The 27,919-nt window shown below is 45.6% G+C and overlaps 1 protein-coding gene across 5 annotated transcripts in view; it reads left to right on the top strand.

Annotated features, from left to right (window-relative positions):
* Positions 1–27,919, top strand: part of Tnik (TRAF2 and NCK interacting kinase) — a 374,276-nt gene that overhangs the window by 269,465 nt on the left and 76,892 nt on the right. For all 5 annotated transcript variants that reach the window (XM_090338732.1, XM_090338726.1, XM_090338731.1 and 2 more), the window contains 5 exons: positions 7,458–7,512; positions 8,759–8,837; positions 16,462–16,637; positions 20,285–20,351; positions 22,289–22,493. In XM_090338732.1, the coding sequence (XP_090194858.1) occupies positions 7,458–7,512; positions 8,759–8,837; positions 16,462–16,637; positions 20,285–20,351; positions 22,289–22,493 (582 nt within the window). The remainder of the gene's footprint in view (positions 1–7,457; positions 7,513–8,758; positions 8,838–16,461; positions 16,638–20,284; positions 20,352–22,288; positions 22,494–27,919) is intronic.

The raw sequence follows: 27,919 nt of genomic DNA, 5'->3' as shown, positions 1-27,919 counted from the left end.
TCTCTATTTACTCATCGATTAGTAATAATATTAGAAATCAATATAAAATTTGTGACAATGGGTAAATCTGGGTAGGGACAAAGACTATGTCACAGAGTGTAACTTAAGAGATACTGGAAGGTTCCTCTGATCTTAAATGTATCCTGAATCATTAAAGAAAATGAAGATTTATTTCTGCTGCTTCCTAAGAATCCTGATGGAGCTCATCACTATAATCCCAGCTGCTTAGGAGACTGAGATCTGAGGATCTTGAACTCCAAGCCAACCCCAGGCAGATGAGCCTTTGAAAGTCTTTTATCTCCAATTAACCAGCAAAAGGCCAGAAATTGGGGAAATAGCTCAAATAGCAGAGTGCTGAGCATAAGAGAGAAAGTTGAATGTGAGTTCAAGTCCCAATACTTGCACACCAATTTTTTAAAAAATAGTCCTGGGCCGGAAGTTTGGCCTAGTGGTAGAGTGCTTGCCTAGCATGCATGAAGATCCGTGTTCAATTGCTCGGTATCACATACATAGAAAAGCTGGGAGTGGTGCTGTGGCTCAAGTAGCAGAGCACTAGCCTTGAGGAAAAAGGTCAAAGACAATGCTCAGGCCCTGAGTTCAAGCCCCAGAACTGGGGAGAAAAAAAATAGTCCTGATGGAGAAGACAATATAGGCTGATGTATCAGTCATTTAGATTGGGGGGGGGGGGGGTCAGGGGTTTGAACTTGGCCTGGGTGCTGTCCCTGAGCTCTTCAGCTCAAGGCTACTGCCCTACCCTTGAGCCAGCCACTTCCAGTTTTTTAGAGGTCATTTAGTGCCCGGGCTGGCTTTGAACCTTGATTCTCAGATCTCAGCCTCTTGAGGAGCTAGGATTACAGGCGTGAGCCACCACTCCCAGCTTCATTTAGATTTTAATGAGAAGAAGTTTATCAGGAGTTGAGGTTCTCTAGAAGATAAAGGCATGGCAGAAAATGAAATTGGTAAAAGATGGAACACTACCAGGCAAAAAGAAGCTCTGGATGATTCTTTGAAGATTTATTTCAGCCACTTTCCATTTTACTATAGGCCAGAGAAGGTGCCAGCCTTTAAGTATCAATCTTCCTGTGTTTTTCATGGCATCATATCTTATCCTTTATTTTTCCTGTTCAGTGTTCTTTGGAATGTAGTCTGCCACCAGGTGACAACTTAACAAGAAGTTGACTTTAAAAATAGTTTATTCATTGACCCAGTATGTATTCTTGATTGCCCACTGTGGATAAGAGGAATTAGCCTAACTCTATCTGTATAAGCACTGTCCAAGTCAAGAGTTTCTTTGAGACTCCACAAGCTCAAGGCCTTCCATCTGACCCAGCAGGGTTGCCCAATCTCAGCAGCTGATGTCAACAACTAAGACAGATACCGTTCTTAGGGAGAAAAAACAGATTCAAAGATCGCTGGATTTTCTTCATCTCCTTACCATGAGCGCTTTTGCTTTAAAACAAAGACAGAATGTAACAGAAGATCATTTGCTTCGGTTCTGTGGTTTATTATTTATTGATGATCATTGATTGAAAAGTTGCTATTTTATGTTGATGTCTTTGAGAGCCTCTTGTCAGTTTGTTGCTTTGGTTTGTTTTGTTTTGGGATATTTTTTAAGACTAAGGTCACTAAAACTTAGGGCCTAGGGGACATGTGGGAAATACTCGAGTGTAAAAGCCAGTGCTGTTTACTGCCGTGTGGGTCTGTATGGTTATGGTGACACAAGAAGGAACTGGCTAAAGCCAGCCGGCTGCCGCCTCCTTGGGAAAGGCCTATTGTCTGCCTGGTGTGTCGCCTTCTCCTGAAAGCCCTTTCTTTCTTGTTTCCAGAAATTCTGTCAAAACATGTCAAGTGAGAGGGAAGATTTTATTTCCCTGATAAGTATGCCTTCCTGTTTAATAATAAGCATTCAAGCAATCTGAAATTAATAAAACTGATCACCATTGCTAGACTGTTTAAACTGTTATATTTAACACTCCCCTTGAATTGTATTTCAGTTGATGCAAGTTGACAGGCTCTACATATTTATTGCCTTATCCTACCCACCCACTAAAGAGAGCTGTGACTAAAAGTCCGTTTGTAAGGAGAGAGTTGATGAAAGGCAAGAGCATCTGTCCAGTGGAATGTTACACGGCTACGTAAACAATGGGAGAGGGCAGGTCCTAGATTTATAAAGTCCCAAGATAAAACCCGTGTTAAGACCAAAACAATATTTCTGTGCTTTGTCCTACTGTGCACACACACACACACACACTATGGACACACACATCCATGCACACAGAAAGTGGATAAAGACCTGGAAAACACCGACCATGTTAAAAAACAGTGTTATATCAGAGTTGTACAGCTGGTCCTGTGGAGGTTGAACTTAACATTCATATTTCCTAATTGCTCTTCCCTGTCTCAGTGGCATTTGCCATCCAGTCCTGCTCCTCTGTTAAGCCTGCATGGCTGGAGAAGCCCAGTGCAATGGCCCAGCTTCTCCCTCACCTCCCCCCTCCTCCCAGCTTCCTGTCTCCAGGCCTGATCGATGCTTGTGTGTCATCGCCTGCCCTCTGCTTGGGGATTTGTCACAGCCCTGCTGAGGGCTGTGTGTAGGCAGAGGAGGCTCCTGAAGGTTGGGGAAGATCATGGGTTCTGCACCCTCGCCTGTGGCACAGACTTGATTCAGGCAGGATGCAAGTAGCTCCTCTGAGCAAGAGGCTTGGCTGGAAACAAACTATGGTATGGGGCATTGATGCTGGCAAACAATTCTGGCCTTTGTTTATCAAGATCTAAACTGGGTCCTTCCTATTTGCTCAAAAGAAAGATGATGCCTTCACTGTGTGAGTGTCACCTATGGGACGCTGACGTGGACAGGCATGGACCGTGGCCCATGGCTTCCCCTGCAGGCCAATCCCAGCACACAGGGTTTCCCCTGGGCCATGGGACGAATGTACAGGACAGGGCCTGAATGACTCTTGTTTGTCCAATTTGTTTGATGAGTGAATTGGGGTTATTAATAAGTACCTCTGCCTGGACAACCCCACAGAGCTCAGAGCTGCTTTACATATAATGTAGTATAAACATATATGGCAAAATGAACTGAACTTTTCTAACATCAGACCAGATTAGTTTGAAATATAGACTCCAGCTCCCATTTTTAATCTTCTTGAACCCTTGTCAAATATGAATGAATTGTCTATCACAATGTCAGAGTAGAGTGAGCAAATATACATATTTTCTAGAATCTGTCACATACCAATATGTGATAGTGTTGTATTTGTGTTTCATAGGAAATCTCTGCTATTTGGGGCCATTTTTACCTTTATTTAAAAAAAAGTGGGCGCTGGGAGTTTGGCCTAGTGGTAGAGTGTTGCCTAGCATGCATGAAGACCCAGGTTTGATTCCTCAGTACCACATACATAGAAAAAGCTAGAAGTGGTGCTGTGGCCCAAGTGGTAGAGCTCTAGCCTTGAGAAAACCTAAGAACAATGCTAAGGCCTTGAGTTTAAGCCCCAGGACTGGCAAAACAAGTAAAAACCCTAAACCAAGAGCCTGTTGACCTCACCCCTATAATCCTAGCTACTCAGGAGGCTGAGATCTGAGAGCTTTGGTTCAAAGCCATTCTAGGCAGGAAAGTCTATAAGACTCATCTCCAATTAACCACCAAAAGCCAGAAGTAAAGTGAATCTTTGGCTCAAGTAGTGGAGCACTAGCCTTGAGCACAAAAGCTCAGGTACAGCCTAAGCCTTGAGTTCAAGCCCTAGGACCAGCACAAAAAAAAAACAACTCCACACAATCCAAACAGTTGCATGAAGTTCATCTTGAGGCTCTTCCACATCTTGAGTTATCTTTGTTCTGGTGAGCCTGAATCTGCTTCTCAGATATTTTCAACTACTAGATTCAAATGCTGGCCATAGGAATCCCATACAGTCTCTTCTTACCAATTAGAATTTAAAAAGAATAAACTCAGAACAGCTAAATTCCCCCATGAGGGCTGTTGTCAGGTCTGTGAAACTGCCCATGATTAAGTCCTGGTTGGCTTGATCTAGAGGCCTAACAGTCCAGCTCTTGCCCCCGCCTCCCTCTCCCCCTTCCCTGCCAATTTCTTCTTGTCCACCTCACTTCTGATCAGTAGGGAGCAACAGAGGACACTCCAAGGCAGGGAGAAGAATGAAGCTAAATCATTTCCTGTCTGTTTCCTCTCAGCTTCCTGTCTTTGCTTGTGTTCTAGCATTGAGCTCTAGAGCTTGCCTACCTCACCTACTTGACTCAGGTGTGCTGGCCAGCTGCCAAGGATAAAGGCCCCAGGGGTCTACCTGCTCCATTAAATATCTGCAATATACATCACACTGTGTAAGGCCCAGTGTACTTTGTATTATTTTATTAAATTCTGTTCAACCCTACACCATCGGGGTTGTCTTCACCTGGCAGCTGAATGAATGGGCTGTAAGTGGCATGCCCCCTCTCATGAGGCTGATTGTGTGAGAACTGACAGGCTCCTAGAGAGCCACCTCCAGTGGCAGCACATGCTTTCTCTGCCTCGTGGTAGCCACTGGGGTTTTCCTCTGCTTCCTCTCTCCTCTTGTGGCTGATTTGTCCATCTAATTGCATGTTTCTTCACTTTGCTGGGAAGCCCATGCTGGAAGGAATCCTCCCTTGTTTCTGTTCAAGTTGCTATGTGCCAGCCATCACCAGCCAGAAGCTCTGCCCAGGGCCCTCGAATTTATCTCTGTTCTGCTTATAGTACACACAGTACTGGACTGATTAATCATGCCACAGGCTGGGTGACACAACCCCTTTGGGATATTGCATTAGCCAGCTCTGCCCCAGGAAGGAACTCATCTCTCCCTTGCACACTCCTGTCATGGTCTCCCCCCCCTCCCGCTTTCTCCTCCCCAGTGATCTGAGGCAGTTTATCCCATACTGAAGTTCTAATCCATCTTTAGGCTTCACAAATGTATTCAAAGGCCAAAATCAGCTCATCAAAGGTCTCATTCATGCGCAGCCAAGCACAGCTTACACAGTTTTAGGTGCATGTGTGTGTGTGTGTGTGTGTGGTGTTGTTGTTGTTGTTGTTGTTGCCGAGTACAGATGAGAATGTGTGTGCGTGTCTGTGTGTGTGCTGGAGGCACAGGAAACAATAAACACAAAGCATAATAAATTAGTGATAAGGAAAATTCAGCATGACAGGCATGGATCAGTCATGGGTGGAACTGATGTGGCAAGAGGGTGGAGGACTGGCAGTGCTGGGGGAAGGGGAGAAGCTGCTGTGACCTTAAGAAAGCGGGACTGGAGCAGAGTGGAGTGCATGTCAGCCTGCATACCCCTGGGGTGGTGCTGCAGATGGCGGGAAGACCTATGCAGAAACACCCAGGAGCAGACTGGCTCTTCCCCACATTTTCTTCCTAGCTAAAGCCAGGCCTGGAGCCCTTCTCATCCCAGGGCCAACATTTCCTGTCAATTGGACAGATCGTCTCGCCAGCTGAAAGCATCTTTAAAGGCCATTTTAATTTGCCTCTGCTGTGAGTCAGAGACAGAGCACTGGCCTGTGGCACCTGCATTGCTTCTACTTCTTTTTCAGCCACAGAGAAACTGCTCACAGGAACACCGGGGGAAGGGCTGGCTGAGCCACGGGGCCTAGTGATGGTGGGGTCTTGTCATCACAGCAGCCTGTTCCAGCCTGGAGCCTCCCACAGCCACATCATGTACTGAGCAACCATACACAAGCTCCAGATACCAGGCTCATCCCTGCTCTAGAGTCAACCAGTGACAGAGGGCATGACTGACCCAGCTTCTGAGCCAATCTGCGATGGGTAGGCGGGGCCTCCCTACTAGCTTTCCCTCATCCTAGTGCCAGGCCAATCATGTGCCTGGCCACCTGCTCCAAGATAGATTGTACTTTAAGAGGCTGGACGTCTTAGTGTGCTCCACAGATCTATCCTTTGCTTAAACTTCACAGGCCTGGGTGAGTCTCCCAGTCTAGAAAGTGTCTAAGAAAGTGACTGAGTCTAGAAAGTGGGTAAGTTCAGCAGGAATTCCATAGTTCTCTTCCAGTTTTTGTTTGTTTGTTTCACATGTCCTGGTATTTGTTTGATGGGAATTGCAAGAACCTTAACTTTAGACTTTCTAATTGGAGTGAGATTGGAGGTGAGAATTTTGAATAATGTATAAAATGCATGTGGTATTTAAAATACATCGAATCTGGTATTAGAATGCAGGCCACTGAACCTAACTTCATACTGGGTTCTTTTGTTGTTGTTATTTGTTTGCTTTTTACCCATATTACCTTTTGGAAGTTTGTTAACCTCGATTTCTTTACCTTTTGGGTAAAGAAGCCAGAGAAAGGGAAGCAGTGTCTTGGAAAATTTGATCAGGAGCATAAAAGTTAGCCGACTATAAGAAATTATACACAGGGATAAAGACCTCTTTTTTGTAGCAATTAACTTGTGTGATAGAGAATACGTCTCATCCTTTCAGAACTACACTGCACCCTTATGGGTGTGCCCAGCTTTGTTATAACACTGCAGGAACATCAGCACACGGCACCAACTACCAACTCGCTGTCTCCATTCTATTAATTAATCCATATGAAGTTGATGATTTGATAATTTGAAACAATTGCCTGTAAGATCCAGCCATTCTACTTGTAGCTATTTATTCAAAAGAAATAAAAGCATACACCCCAAAGGCTTGCACATCATTCACATCTTTATGTGTAAGAATCCAAACCGGAGATCATCTGTCTATAAAACAAACACCCAATCCAACTCTGTTATGTCCATGCAGTGAGATGTTACTAAGCAATTGAAAAGGAGTGAAGTATGGCCCAGGCTACAACAAGGAGGAAACCAAACTGGATGCAAAAGGCCATATGTCATATGATTCCTTTCATGTAAAGTTATGGAAGATGGAGTCTAGTCCATGGTGACAGGGTACATGAAAGTGGGGCTGGAAACAGGAAGGCAGGGAGAGTCTGCAAAGGAGCAAGTGGAATATTTTGGGGGTGATAGATGTGTTTACCATCTTGAGTGTGGTGATGAGTTTGTGGGTACAGGTGTGGGTCCTGTCTTACCAAATGGCACACTCGATAGATCTGGTATATAGCATGGCATTTATATAATGTATAGTATATGTAATATTCATATTACCATTACAGCTCAATACAACTATTAAAACTGTCAAATAGCAATCATGCCCTTTGGCTTAATTAATGGATCAGTTTCAGTGGCAAATCAATTTCTAAGCTTTGTTTCTATTTTTCATGCCATTGTCTGTCAGGCACGAAGAAGGTATATCACCAAAGAAAAGGGAACATGACTCCTCCTGCTCTTTTGAGCTCGGTGGGAAACGGAGGTGGGTCTGCAGACCACACGAGGGTTTTCCCACCAGCTCTTCTTAGGCACTTGCCAGGTGTAATCAAGCTGTTTGTTCTCTGACTGATGGTAGGCATGTATCTGTGTCTTGTTGTTTTGCAGAGTGACTTGTGGTCGTTGGGGATCACGGCCATCGAGATGGCAGAAGGCGCCCCCCGTAAGTACCTCCCTCCTCCGGTGAGCTCTACGCTGCTTGCCCATCTGGTCCTGCAAGCTTCTGGACAGAAGGTGTAGTTGCTTTACTTCTGCACCACCAAGCCTGCTGGGGGGCAGAGCTGGCAGATTGAGAACACAACCAGGAATCCATTCATTTCAAAACCATTTGAGAATCTTTTCTTTTTTTTTTTTTTAAGGCAAACCAGAGAATTTTGTTTGTGTGACAAATACTTAACGCATAGAGTTCTTGAATGACCCTTTGCCTGTAAGCAGACTGTCAACTCCACTGCACAAAACTTCAAAGCTGATTTGCAGTGAACAAGTTAGGCAGACACTTCTCTTCTACTCAAATGCTGTTCCTCATCATAAAACACGGAAGTTTAGAATACTAGATTTCCCTGCTTCTGTCAATGGCAAAGTAGCCATGCTTCTGGGGCCATCTTTAAAAACTGACATCTGGATGTTAGTGGTGGTCGCCTGCAATCCCAGCTACTCCAGGAGGCTGAGATCTGTGGATAGTAGTTTGAAGTCAGCCCTAGCCAGACTTGTCTCCAGTTAAACAGCAAAAAGCCAGAAGGGAAGCTGTGGCTCAAGTGGTAGAATGCTAGCCTTGAGGGAAAGCAAAAAGAAAAAGCTCAGGTACAGTGCCTAGGCCCTGAGTTCAAGCCCCAGGACTGGTGCAAAAGATAGTGGCTCACACGACTAATCATTGCTATTCAGGAGGCTAACATGAGGATCCTGCAGACCTGGCAGACAGATCTGAGAAGATCTTATCACTAATTAACCAGTAAAAAAAAAAAAAAGGCTGGAAGTAGAGGTGAGGCTAAAGTGGTAGAGCACCAGCCTTGAGTGAAAAAGCTGAGTAAGTGTGAGGTCTTGAGTTCAAGTCCAGTCACGAAATACCTTTTAAGTCTCAGGGCTTTTGATAACTAAAAATAATATAACCATGTCTCTTGGGATTATTTGAATGACAAATTATTTATTCAAATGATATGACTGTTTACAGCCAAAAAGCCTGGTTGTTGGCCCTTGAACATACTCTGTTCAAACAGGAAATAAAAATATATTCCTTAGAATCATTGACAATACCTGTTTGAAAGGCACGTATGGTATTTCATGAGCTACCAAATAGAAGCTTCTCTATCTTCTGGCTCGGGAAGTCCGTTGGCAGGAATGTCTGCGGGACGAGGATGGGCTTGGCGTCCGGACCCACTGACTCAAGCTGGCTTTGTGTTGGTGTCTTGCAGCTTTATGTGACATGCACCCCATGCGAGCCCTCTTCCTCATCCCCCGGAACCCAGCGCCCCGGCTCAAGTCCAAGAAGTGGTGAGTAGGGTCTCACGCTTTGCAAATTCAACACTGACTTCTCTGTTCTCTTTCCAATGAGCTCACCCCCCTGAACTTTGATGATGATATATAGAATGCTCTAGAAACCATGACCTGGTGGCTGACGCTCCATAGCCAGGTATTAGCCCCACCCTAAAGGTAAGGAATTCTTAGCCCAAGCTCTTCGTCGCTCCCTGTGCCTTTCTCCAGACAGGGTGATAGTACATGCCAACCACTATCCCAGAAATGGCCACCATGACTCGTAGGCATAGCATGAGCATCGGCAGGGCTCTCTGTCTCTGTCTGTGTGTGTCTGTCTCCCTCTCCCTCACCTCTCTTCCCCCTGCTCCCCTCCCTTCCCGCCCCCTCTCCCTCCTTCTCTCTACCCCCTATGTCCTTCACCCTCTTACCCTTCCCCTCACTACCCCTCTCTCACATTTTACTTTCTCCTTCCCTCTCCTTTTCCCTCTTCCTTCTCATCCCTCCCCTTAACTCTCCCTCTCCCCTCCCATCTTTTTTTCTCTTTATAGAAAATGAAACCAGATTCTTCTTTAGAACAGTCATATACCTTTTGTTCTTAGTAAGTTAATTCATCTGTATGTGTGTTCATGTGCCAGCCAGGCCTGTGGCTTGAACTCAAAGCCTAGGTACTGTCCCTGAGTTTTTAATGCTCAAGGTTAGAACTCTAGCATTTGAGCCACAGCCCTACTTGTGGCTTTCTGGTGGTTAACTAGGGATAGGAGTCTCATAGACTTTTCTGCCTGGTCTGACTTTGAACCAAAATCCTCAGATCTCAGTCTCTGGAGTAGCTGGGATTACAGGTGTGAGGCAGGGTACCCAGTCTCATAAGCTCATTCTTGTTGAAATGATAGATAGATAGATAGATAGATAGATAGATAGATAGATAGATAGATAGATAGACAGATAAAAAAAATAAAATCCACGTAGAGTATCTCAGGCTCTGAGGGTGTGGCAAGCGTTTGGGGGCAGCATGCATGGGATTGGCTGAAGGTTGGGGGATGAAATTGTACAAATTGAGCTCTACAGATAGCTGCTCTTGGTTTTCTTGGGCTCTTACATTGGGAACCTTGACATTCTACAACACAGATGCATTGCTGTCTCGTTCTGCCCTCCTGGTAAGCTCTCAAACTGTGCTCCCTCACACTGGAGGCCCAGGCCTGCTTATCTGTCACCTCCATCCGTTATCTAGACCTGGTGCTGGGTGGCTAGGCCAGAAAGGGACTGGCCCTTTATCCCCTTTCCTAGCGCTTCATGATCAGGCTCTTGATTTGCGGGGGGTGGGGTACAGTTTCCACCCACAGTTTCCTTCCCACCATCCAGAGAGAAGCTTTAATTAATACCAGTCAGTGAGTAATGACACAGCAGCCCTGGGAGGAGGGGGAGGCAACTGCTGGAAAAGCAAGGACAGCGTGGAGTCGCCAGGCCTGCCAGGGGGAGAGAGTTGCTATGGGAAACCAGAAGGCTGACTCTTCTCCCCACTCTCCTGCCTCTCAGAGGGTCACAGCTGAGGAAGTCACCGTTCTCTCCCCAGCAACAGTCTCCCATTGGGCTCCGCACCCCACGTGATCTCACAGCACCCTAAGGTTTCCCCCCCCCCCCACACACACACACACACTCCCACCCCTGTCTCTAAGACTCTTCCCTCTGCTCTGGATCAGCCTGTTTCCTCCCCTGAAACTGAGAGAGACACTGCAAAGCAACCTGTCTGTGAGGACTCTGCTTGTCCTTATGGCCCGCCTCCCAGGGAGCCTGCTATAAAAGGTGGACTTGACTCCTGGCCCCTGGCCCCCCTCATCCCCCCTTCCCCACTCCAGAGCAGACAGGTGGAGTCTGTCCACAGTGCAGGATGAGACAATCTCCAGAGGCACTTTATTTGGGCATGCATTCCTCACGAATTTATCACAGCTGCCCCACAGCCACATTTGGACGTCTGGTCTTTTTTGCAAGGGTCCACATGGCACTCCCCTGGGATTGGCCACTTGCCCCAGCTGGCACTGGCCCCACCCCCTCAGAGCACCCCAGCAAAGTGGCACTGTGGCTCTAATGGTAGAGTGCTAGCCTTGAGCTGAAGAGCTCAGGAACAGCCCCCAGGCCCAGAGTTGAAGCCCCATGACCGACAGAAAGAAAGAGAAAGAAAGATGGAAGGAAGGAAGGAAGGAAAAAAAAGAGCGGATCCCCCAGCAGAGTGGCTGGACAGCCCTGCACCACTGCCAGCTTTCTAAACAGCCCAGCCCAGCCCTTGCTTGAGTCATGCAGAGTTTTGGAGAAATAGAGGCTGGGTTTTCTGCATTAAATCTGGACAGCAATTGGATTTTTTTTTTTTTTGGAGGGAGGAGGGGTACCAGTACTGGGGCTTGAAATCAGGCCCTTGTACTCCAGCTTAGCATTTTTGCTCAAGTCTCGTGCCCTACCACTTGATCCACAGTTCCACTTCTGATTTTTTGCTGATTAATTGTAGGTAAGAGTCTCAAAGATTTTTTCTTTTTTGCATGGCTGGCTTTGAACAGTGATCCTAGGATCTGAGTCTCCCTGAGTGGCTAGGATTATAAATAAGTGTGAGCTAACAGCAACCAGCTAAGAATTGTTTTTGATGTTCCTGGAGGAAGCTGAAGATGTCCAGAAATAGGGACCAGACCAGTCTCTGCTCATGTCACCTACTAAACCCCTTTCCTGACCCACTCCCACAGTGCCCACAGAGCAAGGCGACAGTGTGACAGCAAGTGGGGACACAGCCGTTGTCATGCACTAGTACTGCTTAGTTAGCTTCGAGACAGTAATGTGGGCTGTGTGACCTATGAACACGGATACTTGATGGGACCTGGCTCCATCTCTCTGAAAGAGAATTGCCGTTTTTAAGGGAAAATATTGAAGTAGTTTATCTTAGAATACCAGGTCCAAAGTGATCTGAAATAAGCTAGGGTTTGCTTTCATAGGCTCTAATGGCTGGGAGGAAATGAGAGTTTATATTTCTCTCATGATTATAAAGAAGAGGGGACCACACACACCCCAGCACACATCCACGGCCAAAAGAAACCAATTCCAAAATGTTGCTTTATTCCCAGTAGCTACGGTCAAGTGCACCCTTCCCAAGGTTTAGATGAACACATTTCTAAAGCCGGCCACCATGGTGATGGAGGTAGGACCTGGAACTCTTCCTACACTACTGCATGCTGCACACTGGAGGAACTTAATAAAGAGTTCTTTCTCTGTGCCTTTACGTCACAGGAAGGAAAGGCAAAGCCATCACCAGGAATGAGGCCTGGCTCTTCCTTCCTTCCCTCACTGTGGGGACAAGTGAGACCAGTGCTCAGGGAGTCACAAGTTCAAGTGTCTCCAAGTATCTCAGGCAGCTCAGCCTTAAGAAGATGGGGTCTCTGGGTGCATGGTCGGGGTCCTCAAAGAGACCAAAGGTGCTTCACCGTCTCTTGTCAGCACAGCCAACCAACAACAAAGCAAATAGAAAACCCTTCCAACCTGCCTACTGTCCACCAGAGAGTGTAGTGAGCAGTCCCACATGTGTGTGTGTCAGGGAAACATCTAACCACAGGTAGGACAGTGGTGCTGCCACACTGTGAGCCATCTCAGCATGCACAGACTTGCTCTGGAGTGGTCACATCATGATGAGATCATTTCTCAAGACATAGCTGTGCCGTCAACGACACAGGAAAAGCATAAGCAGAGAAGTCAAGAACACCACATGTCCATGCTTAGGTCCTAAAAGCAGACGTTTGAGGCTGGAGTCTGATGATGTAGGAGGGTGCTGGGAAGTTGCCATCGGTAAGAACGATAACCCCATGACAGCAGGCCTTGTCCTAAGTGGTTTTTTTTTTATTTTACATTAATTAACTCTTTAATCATCACAACAGGCTTTGAGACAGGTACTAATAATATCCCCAACTGCAGTCAAAGAAACAGGCACAGAGGAGTTGAATGTGCCTGCAGCCACACAGTTAAGAATGGAGCCCAAAGTAGAAAGAAAAGGATAATTCTAAGAAACAGGACAGGGCCACTGCATATTTTATAGGTTAGATCGCCTTTAGGAAATGTGAGGATCATTGGCTCATTTAGCCCAATTGTTTCGTGCATTTCGAATTTCCCACATTTAATTGGATGTGCACACGGGATAGCCTTGGGAAGGCTTGGCGCTCAGCCCTGCCCCTGGTGGAACTCAGGCCTCCGAGTGGGCAGCGCTCATTAGCATTCACCTCTAGCCCCACCCTAGGGCGCTGGTATTACTCACTGAGGTTTTGGGTTTATAAGGGAGGAGCCAAGTAAGCAGCAGCAGATTCAAACGCCGAAGTTACCTAAATGCACCTTAAACCCATTAGAACACTCAGCCAACAGGAAATAGTCAACCTAGGGAAACTATTTTCACTTACAATTAAACGTGCAATTAAGCATATTGATTCTTTGCTCACACCAGAATAAGAGACAATGAATCCTTCTCTTTCTCTCTTTTCTTTCTTTTTTTTTAAGGATGAATTTTAAGAAAGCATTATTTTGCCTCCCAACAATGCCCCATAAGTTACATGTGGAGTACGACCCCAGCACTGAAGTATTATTACAAATCTGGCCCATTATTCAGGCCCAGTGAATTCTCCCCCCCCCCTCCCCCTCTCTCCCCCCCCCTCTCTCTCTCTCTCTCTCTCCCCCTTCCCCTCCCTCTTCCTCCCTCTCCCTCCCTCTCCCTCCCTCCCTCTCCCTCCCTCCCTCTCCCTCCTCCCTCTCTCTCCCTCCTCCTCTCTCCCTCCCTCTCCCTCCCTCTCCCTCCCTCTCTCTCTCCCTCCTCCCTCTCTCTCCCTCCCTCCCTCTCCTTCTCCTCTTCTCCTCCTGCTTTCCCCCTCTCCTTTTCCCTCTCCTTCTCTCTCTCCCTCACCCTCTCCCCCTCTCCCCTCCTAGCCTGGTTTTCTTCCTTCAGGAAGGCTCTGGGAAAAGGAGTCTGACAGCTGCTTTCATTTAAAAAAAAAAAAATCTATAGACACTGTTTTGTCCTGTAGGCCTAGAAATTTCTCTGTCTTTAAATTTTTCATGTGAATGTTGAGGAATGGAGTATGCCATTTATTAAGGTTGGGTGGCATTCTTTTAGATTGGATGTGAATTCTTTTATTTATCACAGTCTAATTAATAGAGGAGCAATTCATATACAGCCAACACTTCCAGTTGCCAGCAAGAAAGACAACTGTAATTTGCATTCTCTGTGAATATTTAATAGCTTTCAGTCTTAATTTATTGTTGCATCTTTTTTTTAAATTTTATTGTCAGGGTGATATATAGAGGGGTTACATTTACGCTCGTAAAGTAGTGAGTACATGACTTCTTCAACATGATTACCCCTTCCCATGTTGTTCTCCCTCTATCTTTATTTTTAACACTGATTTTCCTACCCAGCTTCTTGAGAGAAGCTATTGTATTTTTTCTACTATTTATTCAGCATACCCTTCTCCTTTCCAGTGTATTCCTTGGGAGAATCTGTTTTGTTTTGTTTTTGCATGGTCTCTGCTTAGAAGATAATTATGTTTATGCCCTTACAGATTTATTTGATTTAAACACATAAATGATATCACCCCTCATACTTCCCTCTCTGTCCATCATAAGCACAGATCTCATATCTGCATTCTTGTGCAGCATTTCTGTCTGTGTGTCCATCCAGCCACATAGCAGGGGCTTTGTGTAAGATACAAAGGTGACGTGGGCTTTGCCCAGAGTACTGAGAAACTGCCAAGGAGAAGCCTCGGAGTCAGAAGCAGAAGGACTGACTAGGCAGGTGGACAGTGCTTAGCCCCTTGTCCCTGTCTCTGGCCCAAAGCGTGACCAGTGTTTATTCATCCTGGAATAACTCTAAGCATAGAATATTCCTCATATTCTTATTCTAAAACATTGATCATATATCATACTTGTAGATGGATATATTGAATTGTAATGTTGTTAGTTGTACAGATAATAAATTGAAATAAGTATAGTTTAAAAATAATTTAAGGGCCGGGTGTTTAGCCTAGTGGTAGAGTGCTTGCCTAGCATGCACAAAAACCCAGGTTCGATTCCTTGGTACCACATACATAGAAAAAGCCAGAAATGGTGCTGAAGGTCAAGTGGTAGAGCTCTAAACTTGAGAAGAAGACCCCAAGGACAGTGCTCAGGCCCTGAGTCCAAGCCTAGGACTGGTAAAAAAAAAATCAATAAATAAAAATAATTTAAGTTGGGTGTGGTGGCTCATGGCTGTAATCCTAGCTACTCGGGAGGCCGAGATCTGAGGATCATGGTTCAAAGCTAGCCCGGGCACTAAAGTCCGTGAGTTGACAAGTTCAGGGACAGTGCCCAGGCCCAGAGTTCAAGCCCCATGACCAACCAAAAAAAAAAATTTAGAAGTTTAAACATATGTAGAAACTTAGGGAGAAAAAAAGCTGCAACAGGACAGTTCTTGAGAAACATGGAATGAAGTAAGAAACTCCTTTAAGCAGAAATAGGGAACGAGACGTATGTGTGGCCTGTCGCATTTGAATGTTGAAAAACATGGTCCAAAATATGTTTTAGGTGGTAAAAACGCTTCTTAGGCTAGAAGAGCGTGTGTGCGTGCGTGCGTGCGTGGGTGGGTGTGTGTGTGTGTGTGTGTGTGTGTGTGTGTGTGTGTGTGTAAAACTTTATACATGGAATCCACAGTATGCCACAAGAGGGCAAGAGAGAGCCAGGACCCATGCCACCTCCTTGGGGCTGGTGACAAGGGGTGTGCTGAGGTCTAAGGAGCTGCTGAGCTGTCTATGAAGTGCCTTGGCATGCTGCAGAGTCGTGGCCTTAATTGTTTATGACTCTTTGAGTAATTCCCTATAAGTTCCAGCAAGAACACGCGTGCTTAACTCGTGAATCATGGTCAAAGTCCATCATAATTTCTACCCCCTTCTGGCCTTGCACTCGTAATGGCGGGCACCTTTCCAAGGCTCCCTGCCCCATGCATGTCTGGCATGAGGCTAGTTCTTCACATGATAGGATTTAACTGTCCCAGGCAGGCAGCACTTCCTCTCTGTGGCCCCAGCACTAAGTCTCCTCCCAGCTTCCAGGGTTTCATTGGTGACTTTCTTCCCTTACCCGTCCTTTCTCTGGACAGCTTATCTTCTAGTTCTTTAAGACCCAACCCTAGTTTTCTCATTCTCACAACCCTTTCCAGAGACAGTTTCCAAAGAGGGCTTTTTTCTTTGCCGATATCTTTAGATCTTCCGTGAAAAGTTGTGTATGTACTAAGAGAAAATGTTCTCTCCTGGCTAGTCAGGAGGCTGAGATCTTAACATCATGGTTCTAAGCCACCCCAGGAAGGAAAGTCTGTGTTATCACCAGTTCACAAGCAAAAAGCCAAAAGTGGAGCTATGGCTCGAGTGGTAGAGCACAAGCTCAAAGATAGCACGTAGGCCCCACACACAACCACCAAACTCCCATGTGTCTGATATCTACCCCATAGTATCTCAGTGGTGCCTTTGACCTTCACTGCAACCCTTTAGTAATTGGCTGATTCCAGGCTGACAGATGTACTGACATTTAAAAAAAAATCCAAAAATGTATTTGCTTTCCTTTCTATTGTTATTTTATCCATGGATTCATCTCTTTTGTTGGGCAGGTCTAAGAAATTCCAGTCATTTATTGAGAGTTGCCTGGTAAAGAATCACAGCCAGCGACCAGCAACAGAACAGTTGATGAAACACCCATTCATCCGCGACCAACCTAATGAGAGACAAGTCCGCATTCAACTCAAGGATCACATCGACAGAACAAAGAAGAAGAGAGGAGAAAAAGGTTAGGTGCTTGCTGGTGTTTCAGCCAAGAGACGCCATGTAGGGCTGAGGCATTGCCTGAGTTATCTGTACTGCTTTCAGTAGTTAAAAGTGAGGGACTCGGTCTTGGTTCAATTGGTGAAAAGTCACACTGTGTTTACTTTTAGTTGCAGAGATATAAAACGTCCATAGGGCTGGGTACTAGTGGGTCAGGCCTATAATCCTAGCTACTCAAGAGGCTGAGATCTTAGGATCATGGTGTGAAATCAGCCTGAGGAGGAAAGACTGTGCAACTCTTATTTCTAATTAACCAGCAAAAGGCCAAAAATGGAAGTGTACCTCAAGGGGTAGAGCACTGGCCTTGAGAGAAAAAGCTAAAAAAGAGCATGAGTTCTGAGTTGAAGCACCAGTACCAGCACACATACACACACCACCACCACCACCAGCAGCAGCAGCAGCAGCAGCAGCAGCTGGCCAGGTTTACCATATTCTACTGAACGTCAGATTTTGACCTGAAGCTCACTGAGTATACTTCTTTATTTCATAACTGCAACACTTTCTCTTCCACCAATTACTGAATCATTGGAAAGGATGAGTTGAGACTTGGGGCTCTGAGACTAGTTTGAATACTTGTTCCCCTGCACCCCAGGATCTGAGCAGGTTTTGTGGCCAACTGAGCAGCAAGCCAGGAGATAGGTAAGGAGGAGGGTGAAGACTGGCTGATGAAGGGGCATGTAGGAGAGGCAGCCAGGAGCTGGGAGGCGGGCTGAGGGTAGGGAGTAGGGAGTAGCGAGTAGCAGACCACAGACTGAGGCAGAGGAAGGATGTGCCAATGTGCTGTTCCTCACGTCCCTCTTCACCCCCCCCCCCGTTCCTCCACGTGATAGACAGTACAGGATGCAAGTTGCTCTCTCTACATTCATGTTTTCTTTTTATTTTTTTTCCTGGGGCTTGAACTCAAGGTCTGAGCACTGTCCCTGAGCATTTGGAGGTGGGTGGCCTCCTAATTACAATAGGAGTATCACAGTCTTTCACTGGAACTTGGGTTGGAATAGAACTCTCAGAGCTCAGCCCCTGGGTAGCTAGGATTACATGTGCATGCCACTGCTACCCAACTCGCTTCTCTATGTCGATAATTCTTCACTGACTTAATTTTTTGATACTATTCAGAAATCGCTTCTGAGCACTCAGGGTCCATGAATAAGAATGAGAAAACTTGATGGCTGTAACTGAGAACTCACCATATCATAAAGATAAGACTATTTTGAGATGTTCATTCTTTGTAGAAAGTAAGATCCCTGGAAATATGTCTACTCGAGAGTTGTACTATAACACGGAATCAAATTCTGCTTAGGGTTAGGTTCACTGAAAGCTTAGTTTTGTCCTCAATTTCACCTGCCAACCAGGAGGGATCAAATGAGATCTCATTGCATTTATTCACTTCACCACATGACTTAATTTGCTGCCTCTCTTTTTTCACTCACTAGCTTTCTCAATGATCAGCTTTTGGACTAACCAGGAATTTTACTTTACATTACTTTATGCTTTTTTTTCCAGCCTGAGATTTTTCTTTACGATATGTTGGCATGTTCTAATTTAATCCAGTAATAGAAAAGCAATCACACCAAATTCTGGTGAAGTATTAAAATTGAGAAGCTTGATAAATGAAGGTTTTTACCTTAGAGAATAGAGATAATTAGAATAATTATGTGCTCCTTTCCTTTAGTATAATTTCCTTTATTAGATACAATTGCTTCATCTTACTTTGAACTATGTTTATCCATTTCAGGGAAGTTTGGAATATTAAACTTACAGTGTAGAATAGGAAGACACTTTAAGTTCTGTAGATTTTGTTGAAATCATATTTTAAAAAAATAACTATCCTGGAACTGGGAGTGAGCCTTAGTAGTAGAATGCTTGCCTAGCATGCATGAAGCCCTGGGTTCAATTCCTTGGTATAAAACATACAGAAAAGCCAGAAATGATGCTGTGGCTCCAGGGGTAGAGCTCTAGCCTTGAAAAAGCTCAAGGACAGTGCCCAGGCCCTGAGTTCAAGCCCTTGAACTGGCGGAAAAAAAAAAGTAGCCTTTGGAAATGGAATTGTGATACAAGTGGTAGAGCACTAGTCTTGAGCAAAAAAAATTCAAGGACAGAGTTTAAGCCCTTGATGGACACACACACACACGCACACACACACAAAACATAGCTTGACTAGGCACGGTGACACATGCCTATAATCCCACCTACGTGGTGACAGAAATGGGAGGATCATGGTCTTATGCTCACCTTGGCAAAAGTGTGAGACCTTACCTGAAAAATAAAACTAAGGCAGGGCCAAGAATGCAGCCTAGTGTTAAAGTGCTTGCCTATCATGCACGAAGTCCTGGGTTCAATTCCTCAGTACCACAATCACAGAAAAAGGCAGAAGTAGTGCTGTGGCTCAAGTGGTAGAGCTCTAGCCTTGAGAAAACCCAAGGACAGTGCCCAGGCCCTGAGTTCAAACCCCAGGACTGGCAAAAAAAAAAAAAAAAAAAAAAAAAGCTAAGGCAAAAAGGGCCAAGTATGGCTTAAAATGTAGAACTCTTGTACAAAGCCCTGAGTTGAAACCCCAATACCACTAAAGAAATCAGAAGCTTGAAAAGTACACATTGATCTACAGATAGGAAAATAAACTGTGATTTAAAAAAAAAAAAAGGCACACTTGAACTCATCTCACTTTGGATTCTTTCATTATCTCTTTAATCGCCAAACAGTAAGCAAGCCTTTTAGCCTATGTGAGGGTCTACCACTGCCTCCTGGTGGTGACATATCCAAATTTCAGTTTCAGCTCCTTTTGAGGAATTGGTCATCAAGTTACCATCACTAGCCCAGAATCATGAGCAGGTGAACAGCCATGTCACATCTGCCTTCACAGAAAGGCTCCTCCCTATCCACAGAAAGCCCTCCTCCATTCGTGACCCCTTCCTCACTTGGGCATGTTGTCTGCCATGCCCTTTTCCAGCACTTTCTCTTCTGCCTCCTCCCTGCCTGGGGGCCACTGACCTTTCAGAACCCAACCCTTTTATTCCTCAGGACTTCTGTCCCTTCCTCCATTCTAAGCAGTGCAAACAGCTGTGTCTTCCTCATTTCTCATCCCTGTTTTCATGGGCTTAGTGTAGGCCATTGGTTTAAATGGGTGAGAAGGAAGCCTGGTTTTCAGGTTGGAAGAGTTCTGGATTGAATCCTTAACCCAGGGCCTGGTCGGACCTTTATTAATGCGCTGGTATTGGCCGTAGCATTATCTTCTTGTCAGCTGAATATCTTTATTTCCATTAGAGGATTAATGAGATAACATGGTTTCCATATATAAATTATATTACAAAGAATGAATAGTAGTATAGTCTAGTAAATATGTAAACCAGTGTTCCTTTACTATCCTTGAGTATTTACTGTCCTTGGGCTGCACACTGTTGCACAAGCTGTGTTTTTCTGCAGCTAATGGCACAGGAGCTTGTCGCCAGCTTCACCACAAACAGAAAGTGAGGGTGGCTGCCGTGTCTCGGGGTGAGGTTATCTCATAGGACCACTGCCACTGACCTCCTTCAAGGGCCACAGGTGTGTGGGAAAGGAGACTGGGTCCCTGGTCATGTCCACATCCGGTGCACTAATGTCCTGTGCCTCTCTCTGCAGATGAGACAGAGTATGAGTACAGCGGAAGTGAGGAGGAAGAGGAGGAAAACGACTCAGGAGAGCCCAGGTACGGCCTGGAAAGCCAAGCCTCATCCTTCCACATTCGCAGTCACGCTTGGATGAAAGTCACTTTCCTTTTGATTTATATGCTCATCTTTAAGAATCCACCATGGTGATCCTACTTAATTTACTGCTCACAAACATGTTCATTAATTCAGGAGTTTCCCTGGGCAGACTCTCAGGGAAACAGGGAAATGAGCTTATTCTTTATCTTGTCCTCAAGATTTATGGTCTCCATTTGAATCCTGGCTTCTCACAGCTGTAACACCTAAGTATCTGGGTCACTCGGGACTAAAAGTTCTTAAAACTGCAAGTTGTCAAAGACCTAACAGATATTTCAGACTTGAAGTCCTCACTTTTTCCGTTATCCCTCTGAGAAACCTTATCAGATGTTACCACCCTTGTCCCGTGTCATAAGATTTCATGAACAGGCCAATCTAGGGGGAAATGATTTCCAAGAAATGAAATTATCCTCTAGAGGTGAACCTCCAAATAGAAAATTAAATGCCAGGCTGGGTCCAGTGGCTCACGCCTGTAATCCTAGCTACTGAGGAGTCTGAAAACTCAGGATCTCGGTTCAAAGCCAGCCTGGGCACTACAGTCAGTGAGACTCTTATCTCCAGTTAACCAATGGAAAACCAGAAGTGGTGCTGTGGCTCAAGGGGTAAGGTGATAGCACCCAAGCCCAAAGTTCAAGCCCCATAATCCCTCCAGATTAAATGTCATTCCTGCTGTCAGAATCAGACCCCAGAATCAAGGGCCTGCTTGACTTTGATTCCAACTGTCTTCCCATCTGTGTTTATAAATAATTAAGGCTGGCATGTTCACAATGGCAGGATTTCTTGCCCAAGACTTGCATACAGACCATGGGCCACACATGGTGAAAGAGAAGATTTATTGGAGAACACAGACAGGCGCCTGCCTGGACTCCCGGGTCTCCATTCTGCAGCCATCCAAGGAGTGAACACGAATACCACTAAAGGACCCCAGTCCACCTATTGTTAGCATCTCCCCCATGAATGAACCAGAGGCCACATGGTCTCTCTTTGAGCGAACTCATCCCTAGCAAGCTGGATTCTTGCTAAACTAGCAGACGAAGGTGGGGCTTGGCTTAGGGGAGGCCATTGGTTCTAGTCTCTTCACCTGCTATGTGATTTCTCAAGGTCAAAGACAAGGGAGATTCTTTCCTTCCGTCTGATAAGTACCATGTCTGCCACCCCCACTTTAGTTTCGTCATTTGTTGTCAGTGGACATCTCTGGAATGAAGGACCCCACCAATGGTTCCCTGTTGTTCTTTGGTCACTTCTTCAGATGGCCAAGTCAGTCATCTGACTGCTCTCCAGAGAATCAAGGGCCTTTGTCTTTCCAGCACTTGGCTAAAATGCACGGCTGAGGTCAACGAGTAAATGGGCCAGCTTCAATTCTAACTTGTCAGCGATCATAATGTACCAAGTTTTGTTTTTATGGACATACCTAATTAATCCTCAGGAACTCCCAGAACGTGTAAAAAGGACAAGGATAATTTCATTTTAGAAAGGTGGTGACAGCTCAAGGGTGGTAACCAGGACACACTCATATATAGACTAAGTAAGACAGGGGTATGTGTGTATGTGGGGAGGGGTGGGGGGCGAGCGAGGGAGAGAGAGAAACTTCAACAGAACCTAGGGATCCGTGCTCTGGCTGTGGTCCCTGAATTGCTTGGGTTCTGACCCTAGGGCTGCTTGACCTTGATGCCTGGAGCATGACCTTGACTGGAATGGTTTCTCCTCTCTGACTTAGGTCCTCAGCTGCAGGGTGTGGTGTGAGGGCTCCTGCAGGAGGAGTGTGAGAACACTGTGCCCCAGGAGTGGTTACACTGTTTCTTTGGGGGACTGGGTGAAGGACTTTGCTCATGTGGCCTCGCCAGGATTCAGCCATGACGCTGATGGCTCTTTCCTGCCGCAGCTCCATTCTGAACCTGCCAGGGGAGTCGACCCTGCGGAGGGACTTCCTGAGGCTGCAGCTGGCCAACAAAGAGCGCTCAGAAGCGCTGCGGCGCCAGCAGCTGGAGCAGCAGCAGCGGGAGAACGAGGAGCACAAGCGGCAGCTGCTGGCCGAGCGCCAGAAGCGTATTGAGGAGCAGAAGGAGCAGCGAAGGCGGCTGGAGGAGGTGAGGATGGGCCCAGCCCACCCCCGGTACCCACTCCTTAACTCTGGCCGCACTCCTCGGGCCACTGGGGCACCGGTCCCCCGGGCCAGACTCAGGGAGGTGACACCTGAATGAGGGTGTCCACTGTTAAAAGTAGCTGGGGATGTTAGGGGTCGCCTAGGAATAAGGATGTCAGCCGAAAAGGCAACCTTCACTGTGACTGCTCCATGAGCCACACATCTGGCAGGCTGCTCCCTTTTCTCCCTTGCCCAGCAGGCCCTGCCCCTCTGCTCCCTGGGCTGAGCGCAGCTTCACAGTCTGCACATGTGGCTGATTTAACAGGATCCAACTAAAATTCAAGGAGCTTCTAACAGTGTATCCTAAAGAGCTCAGGAAACAAAGGAGGTAACAACTGACACATAATTAACGATAGCCAAACCACCTGGCCAAAGCAGGAGCCCTTCAGGAAGACCACTGTGGAAAGAGTAGGAGAAAGGAAGCCAGCTGCTTTGATAGAAAAAAAAGGCTTTTTCTCACACTGATGGTGATGATGATGGGGTCACATCTGGATTGTGGGTGAGGGGCCTGCACCCCTCCAAGTGTCCATCATCTATTTCTCTTGTGGGAGGTCTCAGCTTCCCTCCCTACCCTCAAGAATGTTCTGCCGCCCTTCCCTACTTTATCACTGTGAAGTGGGTCTGACGACCATCAAACACGTCCTGTGTTTGATGTTCCTACCGCCCCACCCACTCAAGTTTACACTTATGCCCCCAGGAGACACCAGGTCTTCTCTCTCCTGTTCCCCAGTGTTTCTAGTGCTCACACCAGTGTCTTACACATACAAGTGCCTCAGTAGTATCGGCAGAGTGGGTGAGTTTATGTATGAATCAATGACTCAGAAGTGGAGAGATGCAATACAAGTGTTTACTAGACTACCATGGGAAGGCAGAAAGCAGAGCCTGACCACTGATTCTCTCCTAAACACTGAGAATAGCACCTCAGAGTCCTTTCCCACACATTCTTTGTGCCCAGAGCCTGTCTGTCCCCCACTCTCGAGCAGCGGCCTGCTGTCCTCTGTCAGGCCAAGCCCTTAACCATAAGGATCTTTCAGACCTTGGCTCAAGCCCCTGTCTAGGATGTTAGCACACCTCCCAGGCCGCCTCCTCCGCCTGGCGAAGCACAGGCTTCCTTGAGTAGCAGAAGGGTAAAGCCAAAGTACTGTCCAGTATAAGATTAAATACGGTTCTTTTTCTGAAATGATAATGTAATTAAAGAATAAATGCAAGGGTCTCCATTAGCTCTAGCTCTTAAGGTAAAATTCCATGGGTTGAGTAGCTTGAAAAACAAAGCGAGTTATTTCTTACAGTTAAGGAAGCTAAGAAGTCCAAGTTCAAGAGGAACAGATTCACTTCTTGGAGATCATATTCTTCATAACTTGTAATCATCATCTGGTTATGTGCTAACATGACTTGTTTGTGATTTTTTTCCCCTATTTAACAAAGCAGTTTATGAACACATTATATCTTGATCAGTGACAGAACTATCAACATTCTCACCCATTCCTCCCCTTCATTCTGTGGTATACACACTAGACTCTTGACTCTTCTCCCTCTCTCCTCTTTATCCCTTTCTCCCTGACCCCACCCCACCAGATTCCTGGTGTACCAGATTCCTAGCATATTTTGCTCAACTTTGACTTTGCCTTTCTAAGGAATTACACTATTTGAGATCTCCCTTGAATCTATCCTGTTGCTGTTAACACGTGTATAGACATGTGACTACCACCCACTATACTTAGAAATGCAGTGTGGCCAGGGTGGTGCACGGGCCTTGTGTGGGAAGTCTGCAGCCCTCCTGTGCTGGCCGATGCACTGAGATTCACAGATGGTAGCAGAGTTGTGGGTACTGAGGGGGCAGAAACCTTCCCAGGCTCAGCTCCTGGCCAGGTGCAGTGAGGAGGTGAGGACACAACCACACACATCTGCACGAGTTGCCCTCATCTCCGAGACCCAGAGGAGATGGTCAGGCACCTGTACCTTTCTCCTACTGTCACCTCCCATCACTCACCCGGCTTATGCCATGCTAGTCCCACACCATTTTAGGCCTCCTGACCCCACACCTTTTATTTGTTTTCAGGGTCGGGCCTCACTAAGTTCTTGCTTAGCTTTTTCACTGAAGGCTGGCACTCTACCACTAAAGCAACACCTCCACATCCAGTATATTTAGTAGTAAATGGAAGATAAGATTCACTTAGATGTGTCGGTCTGAGCAGGCTTTGAACTACAGTGTTCAGATCTCAGCCTCCTGAGCTTGATACATTTACTCAAATTTACTAGATTAGTGATTTCTAGTAAGTATGAAGCAGTGCAGCCTGTTAGTTGAAGTGTCTCATTTAATTCTCTAAATAATAACTCTAAAGATAGGGCAGCTGCATCCAGGAGAGGTCAGTACCTGGCTAAAGTAGTCACACCGCTTGACAATCAATTAGGGTTCAAGTTCAGGAACCCAACTGCAGAGCTCAATCTCTAAGGTGTGGTCTCAGTGTACTTTTCTGTCTTCCTTACCTGGCCTGCACTCCTGTAGTTTTCTACCTGAAGTGAAAGATTTCTAAGCAGCTAAGTGCTGGGAGTTCATGCCTGTACCCACAAAGCACCTAGGGTCTGGGCTGGCATAAAATGGGGTCTACCTGTCTGTCCCCTGCTGGGGGTGACAGTGTAGGGGGATCCAGCTTCTCAACAGAAGAAGAGGTCTTGATGATGTGACATCTCCATTTTGCATCCTTTCAGACCTGGGTGGTCAGTGCCTTTCCCTTTGGCGATCTCACAGGTCACCTCCCCTGCCAAAGTGTTCTGAAGACATCTGTAAGTTAGTTCTTTGCTGTTTGCAGGGAGCCACATGGGTTTGCTAAGTTCTAATCAGTATCTGTATTCTTACATGAATGTGGCCTCTGTCCAACTAAGTGGTGTAGAGCAGATTCTGGACTGGGCCAGTAATGAAGTACAGTTTGTAACTAAGTTCCGTGACCTTGATTAAACTTAGTGAAGGTGACTCAGGTCAGTGCTGGAGAAGTTCACAGAGGCCTTCTTCTGTGATATTCGGTACTATAAGTATTCTTGATTCTTATTCTAGATGTGGACAAGTTCTGGGGTTTTTTTAACTTTTAAAAATATATTTTATTTACAAAGAGAAATGACTGTGTATACAGCAAACTATATTTTTAAAAATATTTTCCACCATGGGTCAAACATAGGTAATAAATAGGTTTGTCAGAAAATAGATAATGATGTCATCCAGAAAAGATGGCAAATCTCTAGCCAAAAGTGAAATTTTATAGCATACACATTCACAATTCAGCTAAAGAAAATGTGAGGAGATTCCAAAGAAGCCGTTTGCTGAGGCTGTTTAACTGAGAAGCATAGCTAAATGTTCACAGACTATCTCTAGTAGTTACGGGCTAGAATGAGAAATCAGATGACTGTTGAGGAATGTGCCCTAAAGGGGACACTAATTAAGACACAGGATGGTCTTGTGGCTGAGTTTGGTGTTAAAGAGTGGTCTGCAGCTCTTTTTCATGACCTATACCTAGATTGCTTTCAACAACTTCACTTCCTGTAAACAGGGAAAGAAGTGCTGGGAAAAAGGCCAATGAGAGGAAATAAGCAGAGTCCCTAAGAACTTCTATCCCTATTAACCAAAGTGACAGTGTTTTTTAGTCCTAGAATTGCGTTTAATAATCCTTACATTTCTATTGTGCATTTTTTTTTTAGCAATTTAACCTCAAAGTCAGGACTGCTAGTGAATTTGGATGCTATAGCTGAAAAAGCTTAGCCTCTGAAAGACTCAAATAGCGCCATTATTTCTGTATTTTTTAATCTTGTCATATAAAGTATCTGTGCATTATTACTTGGTTTACAAATGGCAATTATGATGAATGTCCTAATGAAATAAGGAGAGGACAAGTTGTTTTACTCGGTGTCACAGTGTGATGGGAAAGAATGAGACCCTGGAGGTAAGAGTCATGACAGTGTTTGATTGTGCCCAAGAATGTGTGTGTGTAAAAGCCAGCCACCAGCAGCTCATGCCTGTAAACCTAGCTACTCAGATCTGAGGATCACAATTCAAAGCCAGCCTGAGCATGAAAGTCCATGAGACTCATTTCCAATTAACCACCAGAAACCCGGAAGTGGTGCGATGACTCAAGTGGTAGGGGGTAGCTTTGAGCTGAAGAGCTCAGGGCCAGCACCCAGGCCCAGAGTTCAAGTCCCACAACTGATCAACAAGACAAAAAAAGTGTGTGTGTGTGTGTGTGTGTGTGTGTGTGTGTGTGTGTGTGTGTGTGTGTGTGTGTGTGTTTTGATCTCCTGACCTTCAATATGTTCTATCACAATGCCTTTTATTTCTGTTACTATTTATTATTTCTCAGATGGGCCCTTGCTTTATTTTAATTTTTTTTTTGCCTCAGAGCAGCCTTAGATGATGATCCACCTGCCGGAGCCCTCAGTGGGCTCGTAGGTGCACGACAGCTTCTTACTGGCTGAGTTGAAGTCCCTAGTAACTTTTCCCCAAATGATCTTGAACTGAGAATAGTCAACATTGCCATCCCCACAGGAAGGCTGTGCAGTGAGATCAACGCTTGTGTCATTGTCTTTAGCTTCTGAAAGATGTTTAAGTCAGAGGAATGGATCAAATTAACCCCAGAGGCGGCAATCTCCTCTCTGATAGACTTGTATAAAAATATTTAAGACAGGGAGCCGGGAGTTTGGCCTAGTGGTTAAAGTGTTTGCCTAGCATGCATGAACACCCAGGTTCGATTCCTCGGTACCACATGCATAGAAAAAAAGCCAGAAGTGGTGCTGAGGCTCAAGTGGTAGAGCTCTAGCCTTGAGAAAGTCCAAGGACAGTGCTCAGGCCCTGAGCTCAAGCCCAGGACTGGCAAAAAAAAAAAAAATATTTAAGACACCACATTTTCAGATCATCATAACTCTTGTCAGTAATAAAGCAACCTGTTCTGAATCTGACACCAGGAGCTCATGCCTTAATCCTAGCTCTAAGAGGCTGATGTCCAGACCATTTGAGCTTTGATTTTACTGATTTATTTTGGAGAGTCTCATATGAGACACGATGAGATAGAGACATGGCTTAAGTGGCAGAGCACCAGCTAAGTAGTCATGAGGCCCTGAATTCAAACTCCTGTACCACCAAACAAATCCAAAAACCTACAATACAATAACAACGGTCAACAAAAACAGGCTCTGGCTAAAATATAATATACGAGGTTGATTCCATCATCTGAATAACATCTATGTCTTGGCTAAGAATCTCACCTGGGAATCAAAGCCTTGAGATATAAAATATGAATTTTCTATGGCCAGGAGTTTGGCCTAGTGGTAAGAGTGCCTGCCTAGCATGCATGAAGACCCCAGTTCAGTTCCTCAGTACCAGGGTAG

Source organism: Megascapheus bottae, chromosome 1 (assembly GCF_031878675.1).
Source record: "Megascapheus bottae isolate mThoBot1 chromosome 1, mThoBot2.hap1, whole genome shotgun sequence".
Classification (NCBI taxonomy): Eukaryota; Metazoa; Chordata; class Mammalia; order Rodentia; family Geomyidae; genus Megascapheus; species Megascapheus bottae.
This window is presented reverse-complemented; position numbering and strand designations above follow the sequence as displayed.